Source organism: Anas platyrhynchos, chromosome 29 (assembly GCF_047663525.1).
Source record: "Anas platyrhynchos isolate ZD024472 breed Pekin duck chromosome 29, IASCAAS_PekinDuck_T2T, whole genome shotgun sequence".
NCBI classification, from domain to species: domain Eukaryota; kingdom Metazoa; phylum Chordata; class Aves; order Anseriformes; family Anatidae; genus Anas; species Anas platyrhynchos.
The window spans coordinates 3,256,398-3,273,444 of NC_092615.1; the positions used below are offsets into that span (position 1 = coordinate 3,256,398).

The window sequence follows — 17,047 nt, forward strand, 5'->3', positions numbered from 1 at the left end:
ACAGCCCCCCCCACCCCCATACACCCCCCCCACCCCCCAAACCCCCCCCAAAACCCCCCATAACCCCCCCCCTCCCCTCAGGCCTCCCCCGGCTGTGGCGATTTCTGGGGGGGGGGGGGGGTGGAGGGGGGGCGGCGCGGGGAGGGGAGGGGAGTGGGGAGGGGGGGGGGGGCGGGGGGGCGGGGGCGCGGCCCCTTTAAGAGCGGGGCGGCCCCGGCCGGAGCAGGAAGGAGCCGCATACGGGGCCTCGGCGAGAGCAGCTCCCGCGGGGCGGCCACAGCCCCTGCTCCGCCCGCACGGCTCGGCCCGGCCCGGCCCGGCTCGGCTCGGCCCCGTTCGGCCCCTCCCGGCCCCCGCTGCTCCGCTCCGGCACGGTACGGCCCGGGATGGGGGGGGTGGGGGGGGGCCGTGAGGGGGGGGTTCGGGGGGGTTTTAGGGGGGTTTTAGGGGGGGTTTTGGGGGGTTTAAGGGGGGTGGGGGGGTGTTGGTGCCCCCCCCTCACCGCCCCCTTCGTTTTCTCGCCCCCCCCTCGCGTGCATACGTTGTGCTTAAAGGGGGGGGGGGGGTCGTGGGGGGGGGAAGGGCCCTGAGGGGGGGTTGGAAAGGGGAGTGTGTGTGTGAGGGGGGGTTGCGCGCGGGGAGGGGGCTGCTGGGAGTTGTAGTCCGCGCTGCCCCCAGCCTCCTGCAGGTGCGGAGGGGGCGCGGACTACACTTCCCGGCGTGCCCCGCGCTCCCCCCCCTCGCCCCGGCGCGGGTTGCGAGTGGGCGGTGCGGTGATGGGCAGCGGGCGGGGCCAATCGGGGCGCGCCCTCCGGGCCCGCTGGCCCCGCCCTCCGCCGCCGCCACCACCACCACAGCCCGGCCCGGCCGGGCCCCAATGGCGGGCGGGCCGCGCGCGGGGCGACCCCCGGGACCCCCCCGAAACCCCCCAAAACCCCTCCGGGACCCCCCCAAAACCCCCCCGCGTGTGGAGCGTGATCGAAGCCGGACCCTTGAGGGGGGTCTCGGGGTGCTGGGCCTCGCCCCGGCGCCCCCCCACCCCCCCCTCCCGTGGCCCCCCCCCCCCCCCGTCCTCCCCCATTGGCCTCCACAGCGCGGCGCGGCCCGGGGAAGGGGTGGGGTCGTGGCGCCCGGCCAAGGCTCCCTGCGGGCCCCGCGGGGCCGGGGGGGGGGGGCGGGCGCGGGGGGGGGACACGGGGCGGCAGCAGCGAGAGGGGGGGGAGCGGGGGGGGGACGGGACCCGGCGCTGGGTGGGGTCCCCCCGGGGCTGGGCCTAGGCCTGAGAGGCTGGCGGGGGGGGGGTGGGGGGGCTGCGGGACCCCCCCCCTGGTTGTGTCCCCCCCCTTTCTCGGTCTCTGTCACTCCCCAGCTCGCTGTGTCGCCCCCCCCCCTTGCTCCTCGTCGTCCCCCTCCCGGTTTCGGTCACCCCCCAGCTCCCTGTGCCCCCCTTTACCCCATGTGGCCCCCCCTTCGCTCATGTGTCCCCCCAGCTCTCCCCCCTGTGTGACCCCCCCCTGCTCCCTGTCACCCCCCAGCTCCCCGTGTCCCCCCCTTTACTCCATGTGCGCTCCCCATGTCCCCCCCCAGCGTCACCCCCTTCACCCCATGAACCCCCCATGCTCTCTGAGTCCCCCCCCATGTGTGTGTGTCCCTTCCTTTCACCCTGTGCCCCCCCCCATGCTGCCTGTCACCCCCAGCTCTCCGTTTGTCCCCCCCCTCCGCGATAAGGGCTTTCCCCCCCCCCATTTCCTCGCACCCCAACCTCATCCCCCCCCCCCGACCTGCCTCCCGGCCCCACGGGGGTTGCATAACACGGTTGACGGGGGGGGGGGGCGCTGAGCTCAGTTCTCCCCGGCTTTGGTTTCGTGGGGTTTTTCCACTCCCCCCCCCCCCACTCCCCACCCTAAACCCCCCCCCCCCTCCCTTCCGACACCCACCCCGCGGCGGGGAGGGGAGCGGCGGCGGCTGGCGGCGATAAGAGAGCTGCCCACCCGCAGCTGGGGGGGGGCCAACCTCAGCCCCTTGCGGGGGGGGGCGTGGGGGGAGCACAGCCGCTCGCCTCGCCCCGTAACGTCACCGCCGAGCCCGGGGGTCACCGGGAAGTGTGTGTGTGGGGGGGGTGGGGGGGGGCTGCGTGGCAGCAGGGTTTCGGAGCGTCCTTGTCCTCGCTGTCCCCTCTCCGTGTGAGTTTGGGGGGGGACAAGGAGGGGGGGGGGGGTTCCTGAAGCTCCGGTGCTCGAGGTGCTGCGGGCGGCCCCGGGGGGATGGCGGGGTCCCCGATAGATTGTGGGGTGCCCGTGATTTGGGGCCGGAGGGGGATTTGGGGCCAGCTTCGGCTGCCTGGGAGGAGCGGCTTTGGGGTTTGCGTTGTCCCCGGAGCTTCCTGTGTGTCAAACCCGGCTGCGGGGCCGTGCCGTCGGGCTCCCCATCCCCGTGCTCTCGCGTTTCGGTGCTGCTCCGAGCGCTCCCGTCCCTGCCCCGCGGTCCCCGTGGCTCGGGGAGGTTTTCTGCTCGTGCCGAGGCTTTGCTGCCCGTTTTGGTTCCGAATCGGCCCCGTTCCCCTCCTCGTCCCGGCTGTCGGCACCACAACTTAGCCCTGAAGTGCTCCGCAGAGCTCCCAGCCTGACAGCGCGGTGATGGAGCTAAAAGCTCATCCCCTAACTCCGATAAACCACCTTTTTTTTACAGTTAGTTATTAATTTATATTTTTAACCTCCCCTTTCTGGGCGAAAACTCCACCTGGGAGCTTCTGGGGGCTGCCCAGGAAGGGGGCTGGGCCCCGCTGGGTGCTGCCCGGTTTGTCTTGAAGCAGGAAAAAAAAAATAAAGGGTGCTAGGAACCGAGCGGCTCGTTAGCGAGGAGCCGGGTGCTCGTTAGTGAGGAGCCGACCTCGTTTCGTATGCGGCCTGGCCCCTGTTTAGGCTTGTCCCGGGGAGGCACAGCCCGAGCGGGGATGGCACGGTGGGATTTTTCCACCGAGCCTTAATTACGTTTGTAATTCGGGGGAGGGTTTTGCAAGGCGAGAGCTCTTAATGAAGCCGGTGGTGAATGCGAGCGGCCCTTCGGTGCCTGCCGAGCCGCGGATGCTCGGTGCCTGGGATTTATTTATTGGGGTTTTCTTTAATTTTCTGCCGCTGCGTGCGTGGTGCTGCCGGGGCTGCCGATCCTCAGCCGTGTCGTGGGCTCCATGGGGTGGTTGGAAGGCGCTGGGCACGGCCAACGTGTGGGGTGCGCTCCTGTTTGGGGACTTTTAAAGCAGAATTGAGAATCGTGGCTCTTTTCCGGCCGTAAAAATCCGGATTTTGGCACAGGACCCCGATCGGTGAGGGGGTCGTGCTTGTCTCTGGGCACGGCGACCCTAAGCCTGGTGCTGGGTCTGCGGTGGTGTTGGGGAGCCTGGGCCTGCGAAATTCCTCCTCGGTGCTTCACGCAGAGCCTGAATGTTTGGGAGCTGTGGTCTTATCTCGATGAAAACCCACACTTGAGGGTTTTTTCTCCCCAGTCTCGGGATGCTGGGTGAGGATTCCTCCTCCTCCCACCACGCCTGGTTGAAGCAGCAGGCAGGTGCTCCTCGCCGCGCTCCCAACCAGTCCCGACCTCGGTTGCAATCCCGAACTAAAAACTTCTCCATGAGCAAAACCTGGGGAAAGGGGAGGAAGAAAGGAGGAAGAGGAGCACCCCTACCCCGTCCCAGGACCCCTTGATGCGGAGCCGGCCGGTGGTGCCCCCGCTCAGTGCCCAGACGAGCCCCGCTGGCACCTCGGGGTGGCACCCAGCGGGGTCAGCGGGCACCGGGGTCCCCCACAGGGACCCGACCCGGGGACGTCGGCTTCTCCTGCAGCACCCCCGGGGCCGTATCATCTTCCCCCCACCCCCCATGCACGGTTTCAGTTTCCTGGTGTCACCGGCTCCCGTGGCGCAGCTTTCCCAGCACGAACGGGTACGAAATCATCCCAGCTCCCGCTCCCGTCCCCCTGCTGCAGGAGGGGAGGGAAAAGAAACCCTCCCTGCGGGCCGCAGGTGGAAGGAAACGGCCGGGATCGCCGACGGGGTGTGAGAAACTGGAAACGGCCGCGCGCTGCCCCGTGGCCGCAGGTGGGAGCCAAGGCCACGGCGGGGAGAGGAGCGGCCGCTCCCCTGGCACAGCGGCTCCTGGCCACGGAGCAACCCCCTCAAACGCTTTTGCTGCTGCTTGGGAGCAGCCTGGGGACCCCCCTGTCCCCCCCCTGTGTGCAGGGACTCGGGTAGCAGCGCTCCGCTCGGGGCTCTGCTGGGCGTCCTCTTCTCTCATGAGCTTTTGGGGTGGTTTTCCTTGTGCTGCATGCCCCCTGAAGGAGTCCCTCTCCCTTTTTGGGGTGCTGATACCCCAAATCCTTCGTGTGCTGCACTCCCAATTCCTGCGCCACTCGTTGCTGTCACCCTGAAGCTGCCCTCGCTGCCACCCAGCGCGACGTTTCCTTCCCAGGCCGTGCACCTACCCCTTTCCCACCAGGAACCAGTAAGCAGATGTGACTGGGAACCAGCGGGCAGATCTCTCGGTGTTTGTTTTGCCTCCCCGACACGCAGCCGGGCGGGCGGCGACCGCGGGCTTGCAGCCTCCTGCCTCGACAGGCAGCACCCTCCCTGCGCGCCCTCCTCGTGTGCCGAGGGAAGGGGAAGGCTGCACGGTGCAGGGCACATTTTTAATCCCCTGCCCTTTTCTGCTGGTGCTCGATGGAGCTCAGGAAATGTGCCAAAAGGGGAGGCTTTTGGCTGGGGGGGGGACCCCAAAGGGCAGCAGGTGAGGGGCTGGGAATGCCGTCAGGCAGCGGGGAATGGGGCAGGATTCGGCCCCACAAGGGGAGGTGACAAAACCCGACCCCTTGGTTTCACCTGGTGTCCCTCATCTCGTCATGCTCGGCCGGGGGCTGTTTTGTTTCCCCGTGGTTGATTTTTCTGCTGCTTACATTTGTCGGAGGGGCTGCACCTCGCCTCTCCGAAATCCTGGCAGTTTCTTTCCGCGCAGAACCCGGTGCCGGCAGGTTTATGGGGCTCAGCAACCTTCCTCTTCTGCCCGTGCTGAGCTGCCGGGCGAAGGCTGCTCTTTCTGGCAGGATTGAAACAAATTTGTGCTCGTGTTTTTTTATTTTTATTTTTTTTCCCCCTTCTGAGGCTTTCAGGAGGATGAGAGGGGCTGAGCCCGGGGGGTGTTGGTGTTGGCAGCTCCCTGCGGCGCTGGAGGCTTCCAGCACCAAACCAACCCAAATTCTGGAGGCTTGATGATGGGCTCCGGCCTCCCCTCTGCTGCCACCCGGGCTCGAATCGAGGCACATTCCTGCCGGATTAAATACGGGCTCTGATGACAAAGGAGCAAATTGGCAAGGAGGTCTGGGTGGAGCAGCCAGTTACAGCGAACCTCGCAACGAGAAGTTTTCGTGTGGCCGCGGTGTCGCAGCCATTTTCGCCGCCGACAGCCCAGTGGGTTGGGGACCGTGCCCGAAGAGGCAGGAGGCTCTTCCCTGTGTGCCCTAAAAGCCTTGGGGGAGGATGAGGGACACGGCCTGGGACTATGGGGACAGACCCCGCTGTGTGCCGGGGCCTGTTGTGGCTCCTGGTTTTCACTGGTGGCCGATGCTGCGACGGAAACGGAACTTCCCCTTGTGCTTGGAGGCTGAGTTGTGCCCTGGAAGGAAATCCTTTCCCGTTTATAGACGGCTGAGATCCGTGGCGTGGCTGAGTGTGGGGCTTGGGCATCCCTCCCGTGTCCGTGCTGGTGGGGGGAGAGAGGTGGGGGCTGCTGGGGCTATGGGAAATGGGAGGACATGACGTGAGAGATGCTGGGCATTTACTGCTGCAGAGTATTTGGGATATCACCAAATTGTAGAGGCTGGCAGGGTGCTCAGAGCTCCCCGGGCCCACCCCCCCCGCCAAAGCAGTTCCCCAGAGCAGGCTGCCCAGGGAGGCGTCCAGACGGGCCTTGAATATCTGCAGAGAAGGAGCCCCCCCAGCCTCCCTGGGCAGCCTGTCCCAGCGCTCCGGCACCCTCCCCGGGAAGAAGTTCTTTGGCGTGTTGGTGCGGAACTGCCTGGGCTCCATTTGGTGGCCACTGCCCCTTGTCCTGTCCCCACAGAGCCCTGAGAAGAGGTTGGCCATGTCCCTCTGTCTGCCACCCCTCAGCTCTTTCCAGACACTGCTCAGATCCCCTCTCAGCCTTCTCTTCCCAAGGCTGCCCAGCCCCAGCTCTCTCAGCCTCTCCTCCCAGGGGAGATGCTCCAGGCCCCGGCTCCTCTTTGTGGCCTCCGCTGGGCTCTCTCCAGGAGCCCCCTGCCCTTTTTGCACCCCGTGTGTGGTTATGGGCCCTGTGCAGGGAGCTGCTGCTGGTGCCTGTCCCTTTTTGGGTGTAATTCTCGCAGTTCCTCGTGTCAGGGCTGTGCCTTGTGGCAGAGGGGGAGCAGAAGCAGCAGGGCTGGGATTGCCGAGGGGTCGTTTCGCTGGCTGCAGCCTGGCTTTGGCGTGGAGGCGAGCGGTTTATCCCTGTCCTCAGAGGCACTCGTCCTTCCCCGGCCCACGTGACGGGGAAAAAGCCTCTGGCACGTCCTTCCTCTGCTGGGCATCGCGTGAAAAGCACTCGAATTCAAGCAGTTTTGGGAAAACCGAGAGGAAGAGCAGCCAGCATTCCTGATGCGCCCTATAGCAGCATCCTGAGCACGATGAGGAATCCCAGACCTGGGACATCTCGTTAACACAGCCCCCAGCTCCAAGCAGGGCAGCAATCCTCTCCCTGCTCCGTCGTGTCCCTTGTCCCACTGGTAGGTGCCCGAGGCTCCTTCCTGAGGTCCTGCTCCTCTTGGTCGAGTCCTGCTCCTCTTCTTGGCGCTGCTGCCACGGTGGGGGGGGGGAGTTTTGCATCCCAAGGAGCTTCTGAACGAGCTGAGGTGTAAATGTAAATCAGCCTCTTGGGATCCCTTCAGTCAGCTGCCGCAATTTGCCTGAGGTGGCCGGGGGTTGATGAATTACACCCCAAACCTGCCCGGCCGGGAGCTGCTGGGCAGCGTGCCACGTCCCCTCTGAGCTGGGGGGGGGCTCTGCTGGCTGCCCCCCCGTAGCACCACGGCTCCGTGTCTGAACCCAAAGCCCCCAAACACTGCGGTGGGACTCGATCCCGGCTCAGGTACGGCTCCAGAGGGGTTCGGATGCTCTGCCGAATCTGCCAGCCCCACGCAGGCTGGGAGGGAGCACAGGATGCGGCCGTTCCCCAGCTAGGAAATGGCTGACTGGCGGCTGGGGAGGGCTCCGCGGGTCTGCCCCTTCTGGGAATTAACCTTAACGGGAATTAAAATCAAGGTTTTTTATTATTTGTGGTCATTCAAGCCCCCATGTTGCTCACTGAGGGTCTGAGGGGGGCTCAATGCCAGCTCAGGGCGATGACCACGGCCTCTTCCCAGCAGCGTTCCCTCGGCAGCGGTAGCAGGATGGGGAATTCTCCTTCCCCGTATGAGCTCGGCCTGCTCCAGAGGCAGTTGTGTTTCCGTGGCGTGGTACGGAAGGTGTTGCTTCCCCGTGGATGCCATGGAAGAGGAGATTCCTCCAGGCTCTGCGCCCAAGGACCGGTGGCCGACGTGTCTAGAGGGTTTGGGGCCGCTTTCCTTCCACCTTGGGCAGCTGGGTTGGTTTTGCCATTGCACCGTGCTTGGTTTGAGACCGAAGGAAGATGCCCGGAGAGCTCCACCAGGGCTGGAAGGACCAGAACAAAACCCCGGGCCCTGCGGGGTGGTGCCGTGGTCCTGCCGTGTGATTTTCGGAGCCCTGCACCCATTCGGGAGCCGCCTGCTGCGGTCTGGTTTCTCAGAGCAGCCTTCACGTCGTGAATCCATCAATTCAAGGCTGCGGTGAGCGAGCCCCTGTGTTGAGAGCCGGGGCGTGAGCGGCTTCCCAGAGCTCAGAGCCCTCAGAAGGGGAATCCTGGGGGGCTGCAGGGGATCCCGGCTGCGGGACACAGAGCCAACATTGTCCGCGGAGCGGCCACGGAGCCGTGCAGGACGCGGCTTCCTCCCTCCCCTTCAATAGCTGCATGGTCACGGTCATGTCATATGTCTCCCCAAGCGCTTCGCCCCAGATGTGATGTCCAGTTAAGATAGAAGAAAGCTGAATTCACTCTTTTTTTTTTGCCCCGTTTGGCTGCGTTACCTGCTGAACGTGAAAGTTTTCTTCCTGCCGCGTTACCAAAATGGTGGGTAGAGAGGGGAAAAAAAAAACAAAACACGGCGGTGCACTTTTGGTTTATTTATTTCCTTTTTTTTTTATTTATTACGCCATGCAGTTCGCTCCTGCCCATGTGCAGGGTCTTCGCCTCGACAACATGCATCTGCTCGGCAGGTCCACATAATTTGGATAGTTTGGCACTAAACCGCCGGCAGCGCATTCCTTTCGGAGAGCAGTTGAATTTTAATGGCAGCACACGGAGGAGCTGCAGCGGCGGCTTCCCCCCCGGCAGGCAGAACGCCCTCCTTCCCTCCTGCCTGCCCCCGTCCCACCTTTTCGGGCTGTTTTTTATCTCCAGGGATTGATTTCCCCACTCGGGGACGTGTCCCCATGGCTGGAGGAAGGAAGGGGGAGCTGGGAGGATTGCTCCCTAAATAGAAATGGAAGAAAAAACGCTCGTCCCTCCCGCTGGTGGTGGGTGAGGGATGGGATAAGGTTTGGGCCTTGGGCAGCAAACCCCTTTTTCTTCTTTTTAACAGCATCATTGGTTTAATAATTTCTTCCCAGCGTGCAGCAGCGTCTGCCCTTGCCCTGATAGCCGAACGCGGGCGTTTCCCCCAAGAAATTGGGCACGGCTGCTCCTCGGCCTTGGCTGCGTTGGGCTGCAAGCGGCCAAATACCACGTGCCGAGCCCAAAACGCAGCTATTTCCCCCAAAACCATGCCCGGGGGATTGGGCAGCGTGGCGCCCCACAGCCGTTCCACCTCGTGCTCGCCGGATCAGGCGCTGGTAATTTTCCCTTTCTGCCCCGAACGGGGTTGCTGAATTTCCTTGTCGGGGTGGGTGGCACCTCGGCGGGCGGGGAGAGCCCTGTTGTTGTCAGGAAATTTGGGACCCGTCCAGGTGAGGAGCACGGTGCTGCCGTTTGCTGTGCATGAGCTGACGCCTGGGATTTGCCTACCCGGGAGCCCTCGTGCGCCGCTTCTCTTCCCGTCGCAAATAACTGCGAAAGGAGCAGGAGCAGCCAAACGCCACCGAGGTTGGGAGGAAAACAGTAATTAAGCAGCGTCTCGTCAGCGCTTCTGGTTGCGATCCCATCTCCCCGTGGCCGCCTCATCTGAATGGAAATGTCGGGTCCCAGAGCTGCTGCTGGGGGGCTGCCACTCCATGGCCCTCAGCGGGTGGAGCAGGAGGGATGAGGTTGGAGAGAGCCGGGGATCGGGGCAGGCTGGGGGTGACCTGCTGGAGAAGGACCTGGGGGTCCTGGTGGGTGACAGGTTGGCCATGGCCAACCTCTTCTCAGGGCTCTGTGGGGACAGGACAAGGGGCAGTGGCCACCAAATGGAGCCCAGGCAGTTCCGCACCAACACGCCAAAGAACTTCTTCCCGGGGAGGGTGCTGGAGCGCTGGGACAGGCTGCCCAGGGAGGCTGGGGGGGCTCCTTCTCTTGGAGCCTGCCCATATTTCAAGCTGCCAGCTCCCTTTCAGCTGCTGCGAGTTCTATGCGAGGGCAGCTTCCTAGCGGCTGAAATGCAGCCGCTTTGGGGTGAAATGTGGCATCTTTGCAACCCTGCGGAGACGCTCAGTCTGGGCCACCAGGCGGGTGATGCTTTGGAGGCACGTCAGAGGTGGACGGAGAGAAAAGAGCTGCCGGGGAGATCAGGGTCAGCAGTCGGAGCTCCCCCTTGGTGGCCCGGTCAGGGCTCATTCGGAAGGACCAGCCAGCAGCTTTTGGCACTTGCCACCTCTCCATCACAGGCACACTTCACCCAACCCTGCTCCTGCTGCAAGCTGGAATTTTTTTTGTGTTTTTCTTGTTTTTTTTTTTTTTTTGCTGCTTTGTTGGGTTTCTTTGTGTTTTTGTTTTTTTTTTAAACCTGCATAGGTGAAGGCTTTCCCATATCTCATTCCAAACCCCCGGAGCCCTCCCATCCTGTGCGTGGCTTCCCCACCCGGCTCCCCGTGCCCCGGAGGAGGCAGCACCGCGCCGCTTCTCCTGCCGGCCTCCAGCCCAGGCTCAGCCCGGTGCCGAGGCCCCGGAGACCATCCCCGGGGAGGCTCCCGCTGCCTCCCCCGTGCCTCTCCATGCTCTTGCCCCCTCGCCGTCTGGGCCGCCGTGGATCCGAGCCGCCGAGGAGCCGCACAAAGGGCGTGTTGTGCGAGGAGAATGAGCCCGCGGAGCCGCACGGCTCGCCATGCCATGCCAGCCCTCGGCGGTCTCATGACCCCGCAGCCGTTCCCACACTGTCCGGCCGATTGTCCTGGCCCCCCCCCCCATCCTGGGGGGGTCACCTCGCGTGGCCTGGCTCCCCTCCTACACTCCCACCCCCCCCCCTTTTGGTCCCTTCTCGTCCCCGGGGGCTGACAAAGCCCGGCTGTGCAGGCAGTGCGGCTCGGCTGCCGGCGAGATTAGCGCCTGCAGCTTCAAAATGCTTCGTGCAGCTCAAATTCTCCTCAGGGAGCCGGGGGGTGAGGGGGGGGGGAAGCTTCCCAAAAGCATCAGGTCCGGAGGGGAGGAGGGGAACGAGGCCTGGACCCTGCGGGGGAGACGGGGGGACCTTCCCCAAGGTCGTGCCTGGAGCTGGTGTGTGCGCTGCTGGGCCTCCTGCTCCCTCTTCCTGGACAAATTAATCTTAAAAACCCATCAGCTACGAGCCTTGAGCTGAAATCCTGAAATATTTTGGGTGGGACATGGGGTGAGAGGGGTGCTGCTGTGCTCGGTGTTACGGGCAGGACCTCTCCAGGGGCTGCGGGACAAACCCAGCCCTGACCCCCAGCGCGCCAGTACAACGGGGCTGCGGAGAGCTTAAAGGCTGGTGTAAGCATTCCTGTTAAATACTGAGGGTTTCACATCAAATTGGTGTTTCCTGGAAGGTTATTGATTTATTTATTTCCCCCCCCCCAGAGCTTCACACTGCCCCTTTTCCCTCTGCTGGTTCCTCTACGAGGACCGCTCGGTGCTGCCCCCGAGCCAGGGTGGAGGCGTGGAAAAGGGGACGGGAGAGGGGCACGAGGCCTCCTCCTGCTCCTCCTCTGCACAAAACGAGCAGGAGCCAATGTTCCTTTTTTTCCCTCGAGTTAATAAAGTTTTTAAAAAAGGAGGTTTTGTGCGCGTCCCTCTGCAGCGGGCAGCACCTCCACCCCGAGGAGGAGGGAGGGGAAGGGCGCTGCGCCCATCTCACAGCTGGGAAGGCTGGGGCTGGGAGGAGATTAGGGGCTGGGAGGAGGTCAGGGGCTGGTTTGGGGCTGGGATTTGGGCAGGTTTGGCCCCGCTGAGCCTGGCCCTGCAGCCGGCAGCTTGCCGATGGGGAGAGCACCCCTTGGGGTGGGGGTGAGCGAGCCCCTGGCTGCTGGCTTCGCTTTGGGGTTTTCAGCCTCCGAAGGGAGGATGCGTTTAACCAAGCAGATCCCTTTTTGCCACACCACGGCACCAGCAGTGATGTTTTAACTTTGATTTTGCCTCTTTTTCCAAACCAACCCTAGTGCTAGAAGGAGCTGTGGCTCCTGCCGAAGTGACTCCTGAGCCGGGCACGTTGTGGGGCCGAGTTCCCAGCACCCCACCAGCGCCTGCTGAGGCTTCCCAGAACGGTCAGGTGCAGGTTTCCACGCTCCCCCTGCCCCCGTGGGGCTTTTGTGGGGTTTGTTCAACGCCCCCACTGCCCTACGGGGCGGGCGCTGGTGCAGCGGGGCCGTGGGCACCCGAGGTGCTGCGAGCTGTGCGCGGAACTGTGGGGCTGAGGGGGAGAGGTTTTCCCCACAATTACAGGCTGGCAGCAGGGGGGTGGCAAATAAGTTTGCCAAACTTTTTCCTGCTGAGCTTGTGGGGCCACAGAGCGCTCACGGTGGCACCGAGCAGTGGTCCAGGGCCACCAGCAAGGCTGAAACCCAAAACCAGGCTCGCTCGTGGCTCGGTCCAGGTGTGGCCGACCAGTTTGGGTACATGGGGGCTGCTCCTCCTCCTCCTTCCATGCCCATCCCAGGTAGCTGGCAGGGCAGCAGGTGAGGCTGAGACGTGCGGATATTTGGTACCCAGGGGTTGGGAACCCGGCAGATGCCCCCAAAGAATCGCATCCCTCGTGGCTCACCGCCTTCCCTCTCTTCTCCCCTCAGCTCCTTCGCCTCGGAGATGGCGGGCGGCGTGGACGGCCCCATAGGGATCCCGTTCCCCGACCACAGCAGCGACATCCTGAGCAGCCTGAACGAGCAGAGGAACAATGGGCTGCTGTGTGACGTTGTCATCTTGGTGGAAGGCCAGGAGTTCCCCACCCACCGCTCCGTCCTGGCGGCGTGCAGCCAGTACTTCAAGAAGCTCTTCACCTCAGGGTTAGTGGTGGACCAGCAAAACGTGTATGAGATAGACTTTGTGAGCGCCGACGCCTTGTCGGCCCTGCTGGAGTTCGCCTACACCGCGACCCTTACCGTCAGCACTTCGAACGTCAGCGACATCCTCAACGCCGCCAAACTGCTGGAGATCCCGGCGGTAAGGGATGTTTGCACGGATCTCCTGGACAGGAAGATTCTGGCCAAAAATGACCAGATGGATATAGTAGATCAAATTGATCAGAGGAACCATCTCAGAGCAAAAGAGTACCTGGAGTTCTTCCAGAGCAACCCCGTCAACGGCCACCAAGGCAGCTTTCCGTGGACCAACTCAGAGTTGAGAGACCTTCAGAGACTGAACTTCCGAGGCCAAGAGGAAGAGGAGGAGCCGGACTGCAACGGCATGGACTTCTACTCGCAAGCCCCCCTAAACGAAAGACCAAAGGCGAATGACTGTGATCCCGACAGCAACCCGGCCATGTGGCTGGACAGAGAAGAGGACGAGGCAGCGGCGGTGGCGGCGGCGGTGGCGGCCCCCGGCTCCCTGTACTCGCCCTCTCAGAACGGACATTACAGCAGCCGCGGCCTGCCCACACCGGGAGAAGAGGAGGTGACTTCGGGGGGCCCCCTGGACCAGCAGGAGCCCGGCGACTCCCCCGGCTTCGTGGCCACTGGGGCAGACACGGAGGACGACGCGCGGGAGGTGGACGGCCTGGCCGCCAGCGCCCTGCTGCAGCAAATGATCAACTCGGTGGGGAGACAGCAGCTGGGGGACGACGACCGAAAGGACGACGACGGGGTGATGGATTATTACTTGAAATACTTCAGCAGTTCGAACGAGGGCGACGTCTACCCGTCCTGGTCCCAGAAGGTGGAGAAGAAGATCAGGGCGAAAGCATTCCAAAAGTGCCCCATCTGTGAAAAGGTGATCCAGGGGGCCGGCAAGCTGCCGCGCCACATCCGCACCCACACCGGCGAGAAGCCCTACGAGTGCGACATCTGCAAGGTCCGATTCACCAGGTAAGGAGCGGGCAGGAGCCCCGGCACGGCGCGCGGGCTTGAGTGATGCTGAAGGTCCTTCCCAGCCCGCGGGGTTCGGTGATTTTATTTCGCGGGGACCGATTTGTGTCCTAGCAGGTGGTTTGTGTGTGAAGGTTGGTGTTTTGCACGAAATGAGCAATTTGGGGGGGTTAAGGGGCTGGGTCTTAACACCCAGTTCCCTCACCGACTTGGGGAGCCCCTTCCAGGTGTCCCAAATTTCTGACCTCTGCTGGAAACCCGCCCGGGCCCGGGCTTCTGCAGACACCAAGCGAGGCGGTGGCTGAGCCGGAGCTGCACCCTCTGCGTTCTCGTGGCTGCAGTGCTGGGTCCTGGCTGCGGAGCCAGGGAGCGAGGCGAGGCTTGGAAAGCGGCGTAGGAACGGAGGAACGGCTCCGTCTGATGATGGAAACATCCGTGGCCGGGGGCCGTGCCAGGCGCTTGGGAACAGGCTGATCCCCACGCCGTCCGCGTCCTCGCAGCGAGGCGAGCGGAGCCGCTGCCGCCCTCAGCTCCTGCCCCGAGCTCGCTGCGGCTCCCCGGGGGCCTCCTCCTCGCCACCGCTTCTCCTCCGCCGTTCTCCGCTCTCCCCCTGGGCCACGGGAAGGAATGCTGGAGAGAAAAAGGGGGACATTGTTGGGCTTCCTCTGCTCCGCGTTCGGCCGAGCCTTGCGGCACAGCCTCGTGTCCCACCCGGCCTCCTCCTCCTCCTCCTCCTCCTCCTCCTCGCAGCGCCGGGAGGCAGATCACAGATCGCGTGGGCTGCCTGGCCGAGGAGCCAACCCCCCCCCAAGCCCTGCCGCCTGCTTCCTGCATGCTGAAACCCTCCCGAGCCCCGCAAGCCGCCCCCTGAGCCCCCTGCACCCCAAAAACCTTGCTCAGGGCCGCACCCAGGCAGCACGGGACCCGCGTCCGATAGCTGAGGAATGCCGATAATGCCGGGGGCAGGGTGCCAGCCCCCCCTGTCCAGGCAGCACCTCCCTGCTGGGTCTGCCCGTGGGGGCTGCCCCCGCTTCGTGTGCCCCACGTCCCGGCACAGAACGTGGCCCCAAACCCCTTTGGGGTCCGAGGTGCTGTGGGGTTTGTGTTCCCGTGCGTTGCCGTCAGGGCCCGGCGTGCTGCTGGAGGTGGGGAGGAGCAGAGGTCAGGCTGGAGCTGTTTTTTTTTTTTTGGGTTTGGTTTGGTTTCGGAGGTGGAGGAGTTGGAGATGAGGCCGCCTCGTTCGCTTCCTGCTTTGCTGCGGGGCTCCTGCCTGCACCCCGCTCCCACCCAGCTCCTGGGGGGCTTCTCTCCTCCAAAGCAGGGATCTGGATGAAGCCTCGTCCTTAGCCCAGCGTTGAGCTGTTTCATAACACACCGGGGCCGTGCTATTTCCAAACGTCCTCCCACCCCCCCGATTTCTCGAGTCCTGCATTCGGCCACGTCAGAGCCCTGCTCGGGGTAACCCCGGCTGCCTCGGGGCCCTTCAGCATCCACCCCATTCCTCGCCTCGCTCCGCTGAGCTGCTGCCGGGACCGCTCCCAGCCCCAGTGCTGAGTCAGGCAGGGTTCTCGGTGATCTGCCCCAAATCATCAGCTCGCTTCTTGCCGCTGTGCCGGGCTCGTTTGCCTCGTCCCTGGTGGGACATGGGCACGAGGCTGGGCTGGGAGGGAGCGGGGGGGACAGGGGGTGGTGGATCAGGGTGAGGATCCGACCCCCCCTGCCTGCTTCCCCTCCCGGCCCTCGGCTTTGTGCTGATTTTTGCTTGCTTTGCTTCCTGGTTCCTCTGCCCTCGGACGGGGAGGAGCGGTGGAGTCGCTCAAATAATCTGTGAAAGAAAGGCAGAACGGTTTTATACAAATTAAACTTATTTAAAAAAAATAATAATCCATTTCAACGTGCTGCAAACCACGTAGTTTGTTCTGAGGACGGCCGCGTTTCCAGCCCCACGGGGAGCTGCCTCAAACCCCCTCACGGCGGGGCCGCACTCGGGGGTCCCCTCGCCCCCAGCCTCGCTGCTCGCCCGCGCTGTCCCGCCGCACGCTTCGCCTCTTGATTCTCTCCATCCCAAAGCGAGCTGCTCTGCCTCCCCGGCACCCAACCCACCCGCTGCCAGCACCCTCAAAGCCTCGGGTTTTTGTAACGTGGGCACTGCCGGAGCCGCGCCGGAGCCCTCCTCGGAGGCACGGGGCAGGTGGCTTCGCTCGGACCAACGCAGCTCCAGTGCCTCCTGGTGCCTCCCGGTGCCATCCCGGTGCCATCCTGGTGCCTACCGGTGCCATCCCGGTGCCATCCCGGTGCCTCCCGGTGCCCCCTGCCTCGCCGAGGGGCTGCCGCCTGCCCCGGGGTGCAGGTGGAGGCTGGATTTGAGCCACCACCGCCGTGATGGAGAGGGAGAGCAACGCCAACGCCGGGTGCGAGGAGGAGGAGGAGGAGGAGGACGGCGGAGCGCAGCCTTCAGCCTGCTGGCCCCCCTCGCTGACCTGCCCCCTGTCCTTTCTCTCCCACGCAGGCAGGACAAGCTGAAGGTTCACATGAGGAAACACACAGGGGAGAAACCTTACTTGTGCCAGCAGTGCGGAGCCGCTTTTGCTCACAACTACGACTTGAAGAACCACATGCGCGTGCACACCGGCCTGCGGCCCTATCAGTGTGACAGCTGCTTCAAGACTTTCGTCCGCTCTGACCACTTGCACAGGCACCTTAAAAAAGATGGGTGCAACGGCATCCCGTCCCGGAGGGGCCGCAAGCCCCGGGTGAGAGATGCCGGGGGGCTGCCCACCCCCACAGGGAACCCCGAAGACGGAAGCTTTCAAGCTGGGGGGGAGAGTCAAGAATCAGAGGACACCGTGCAGAGGAACGGCCAAGAGCAGCACTTTGAAGATAGTTCTAATAATGAAGCGCCAGGATTGAATGTAGCAGGAGGGTCGTCCGAGGGCAACACGCAAGGACTCTCCTAAACCAAAAAAAAACAGAAAGTGTCACAAAATCTAGTTAGTACTTTTTCCTCCGATTTTTTCTCTTTAAAAGATGTTTCTCTCCCTTTTTTTTAAAAAAAAGAAAAAAAATTGAAATATATATATATATTATGTTTCCAATCTTCCCATCGTAACCAGGGCTCCCCCGAGGATCCCTCCGTAGCCAAGGACCTTTTGGTGGAAAGGCAGAACGCTAGGAAGCGTGGGGCGGGGATGGAGAGCGGCTCTGTTGCATGGAAAGGAGCTTCCATGTAAATCCAAAGCTTTATTTTGTGTCCAAACACACGTTAAAAAAAAGAAATTATTTCAGAGAGATATCTATTTAAAAAAAAAAAATAGAAAAAAATGGTAAGAGTTTGAAGGGCTCTTTCAGGGCGGGCGGTACACGCGGTGCCTCGGAGGGCTGGGAAGGAGCGGGCCCGGCCTTCTCGCCTCCGTTTTTGCAAAGCTAAAAAAGCTCCACGCGGGGTGCTCAGGTGCTGACGTCCTGGGATCGGGATCGGGATCATTTTTTTGGGGTAGGGAGCGGGGCCCTGCCGCCCGGCCCCCTG

At 63.4% G+C, this 17,047-nt stretch overlaps 1 protein-coding gene across 1 annotated transcript; it reads left to right on the forward strand.

Moving 5' to 3' along the window:
- Positions 1–239: 239 nt before the first annotated feature.
- ZBTB7A (zinc finger and BTB domain containing 7A) lies at positions 240–16,797 on the forward strand. Its single transcript, XM_038169050.2, has 3 exons — positions 240–374; positions 12,292–13,521; positions 16,031–16,797. Exons 2-3 carry the CDS (start codon positions 12,308–12,310, stop codon positions 16,476–16,478), a joined length of 1,662 nt encoding a protein of 553 aa, XP_038024978.2. The 5' UTR covers positions 240–374; positions 12,292–12,307; the 3' UTR covers positions 16,479–16,797.
- The last annotated feature ends 250 nt before the right edge of the window (positions 16,798–17,047 follow it).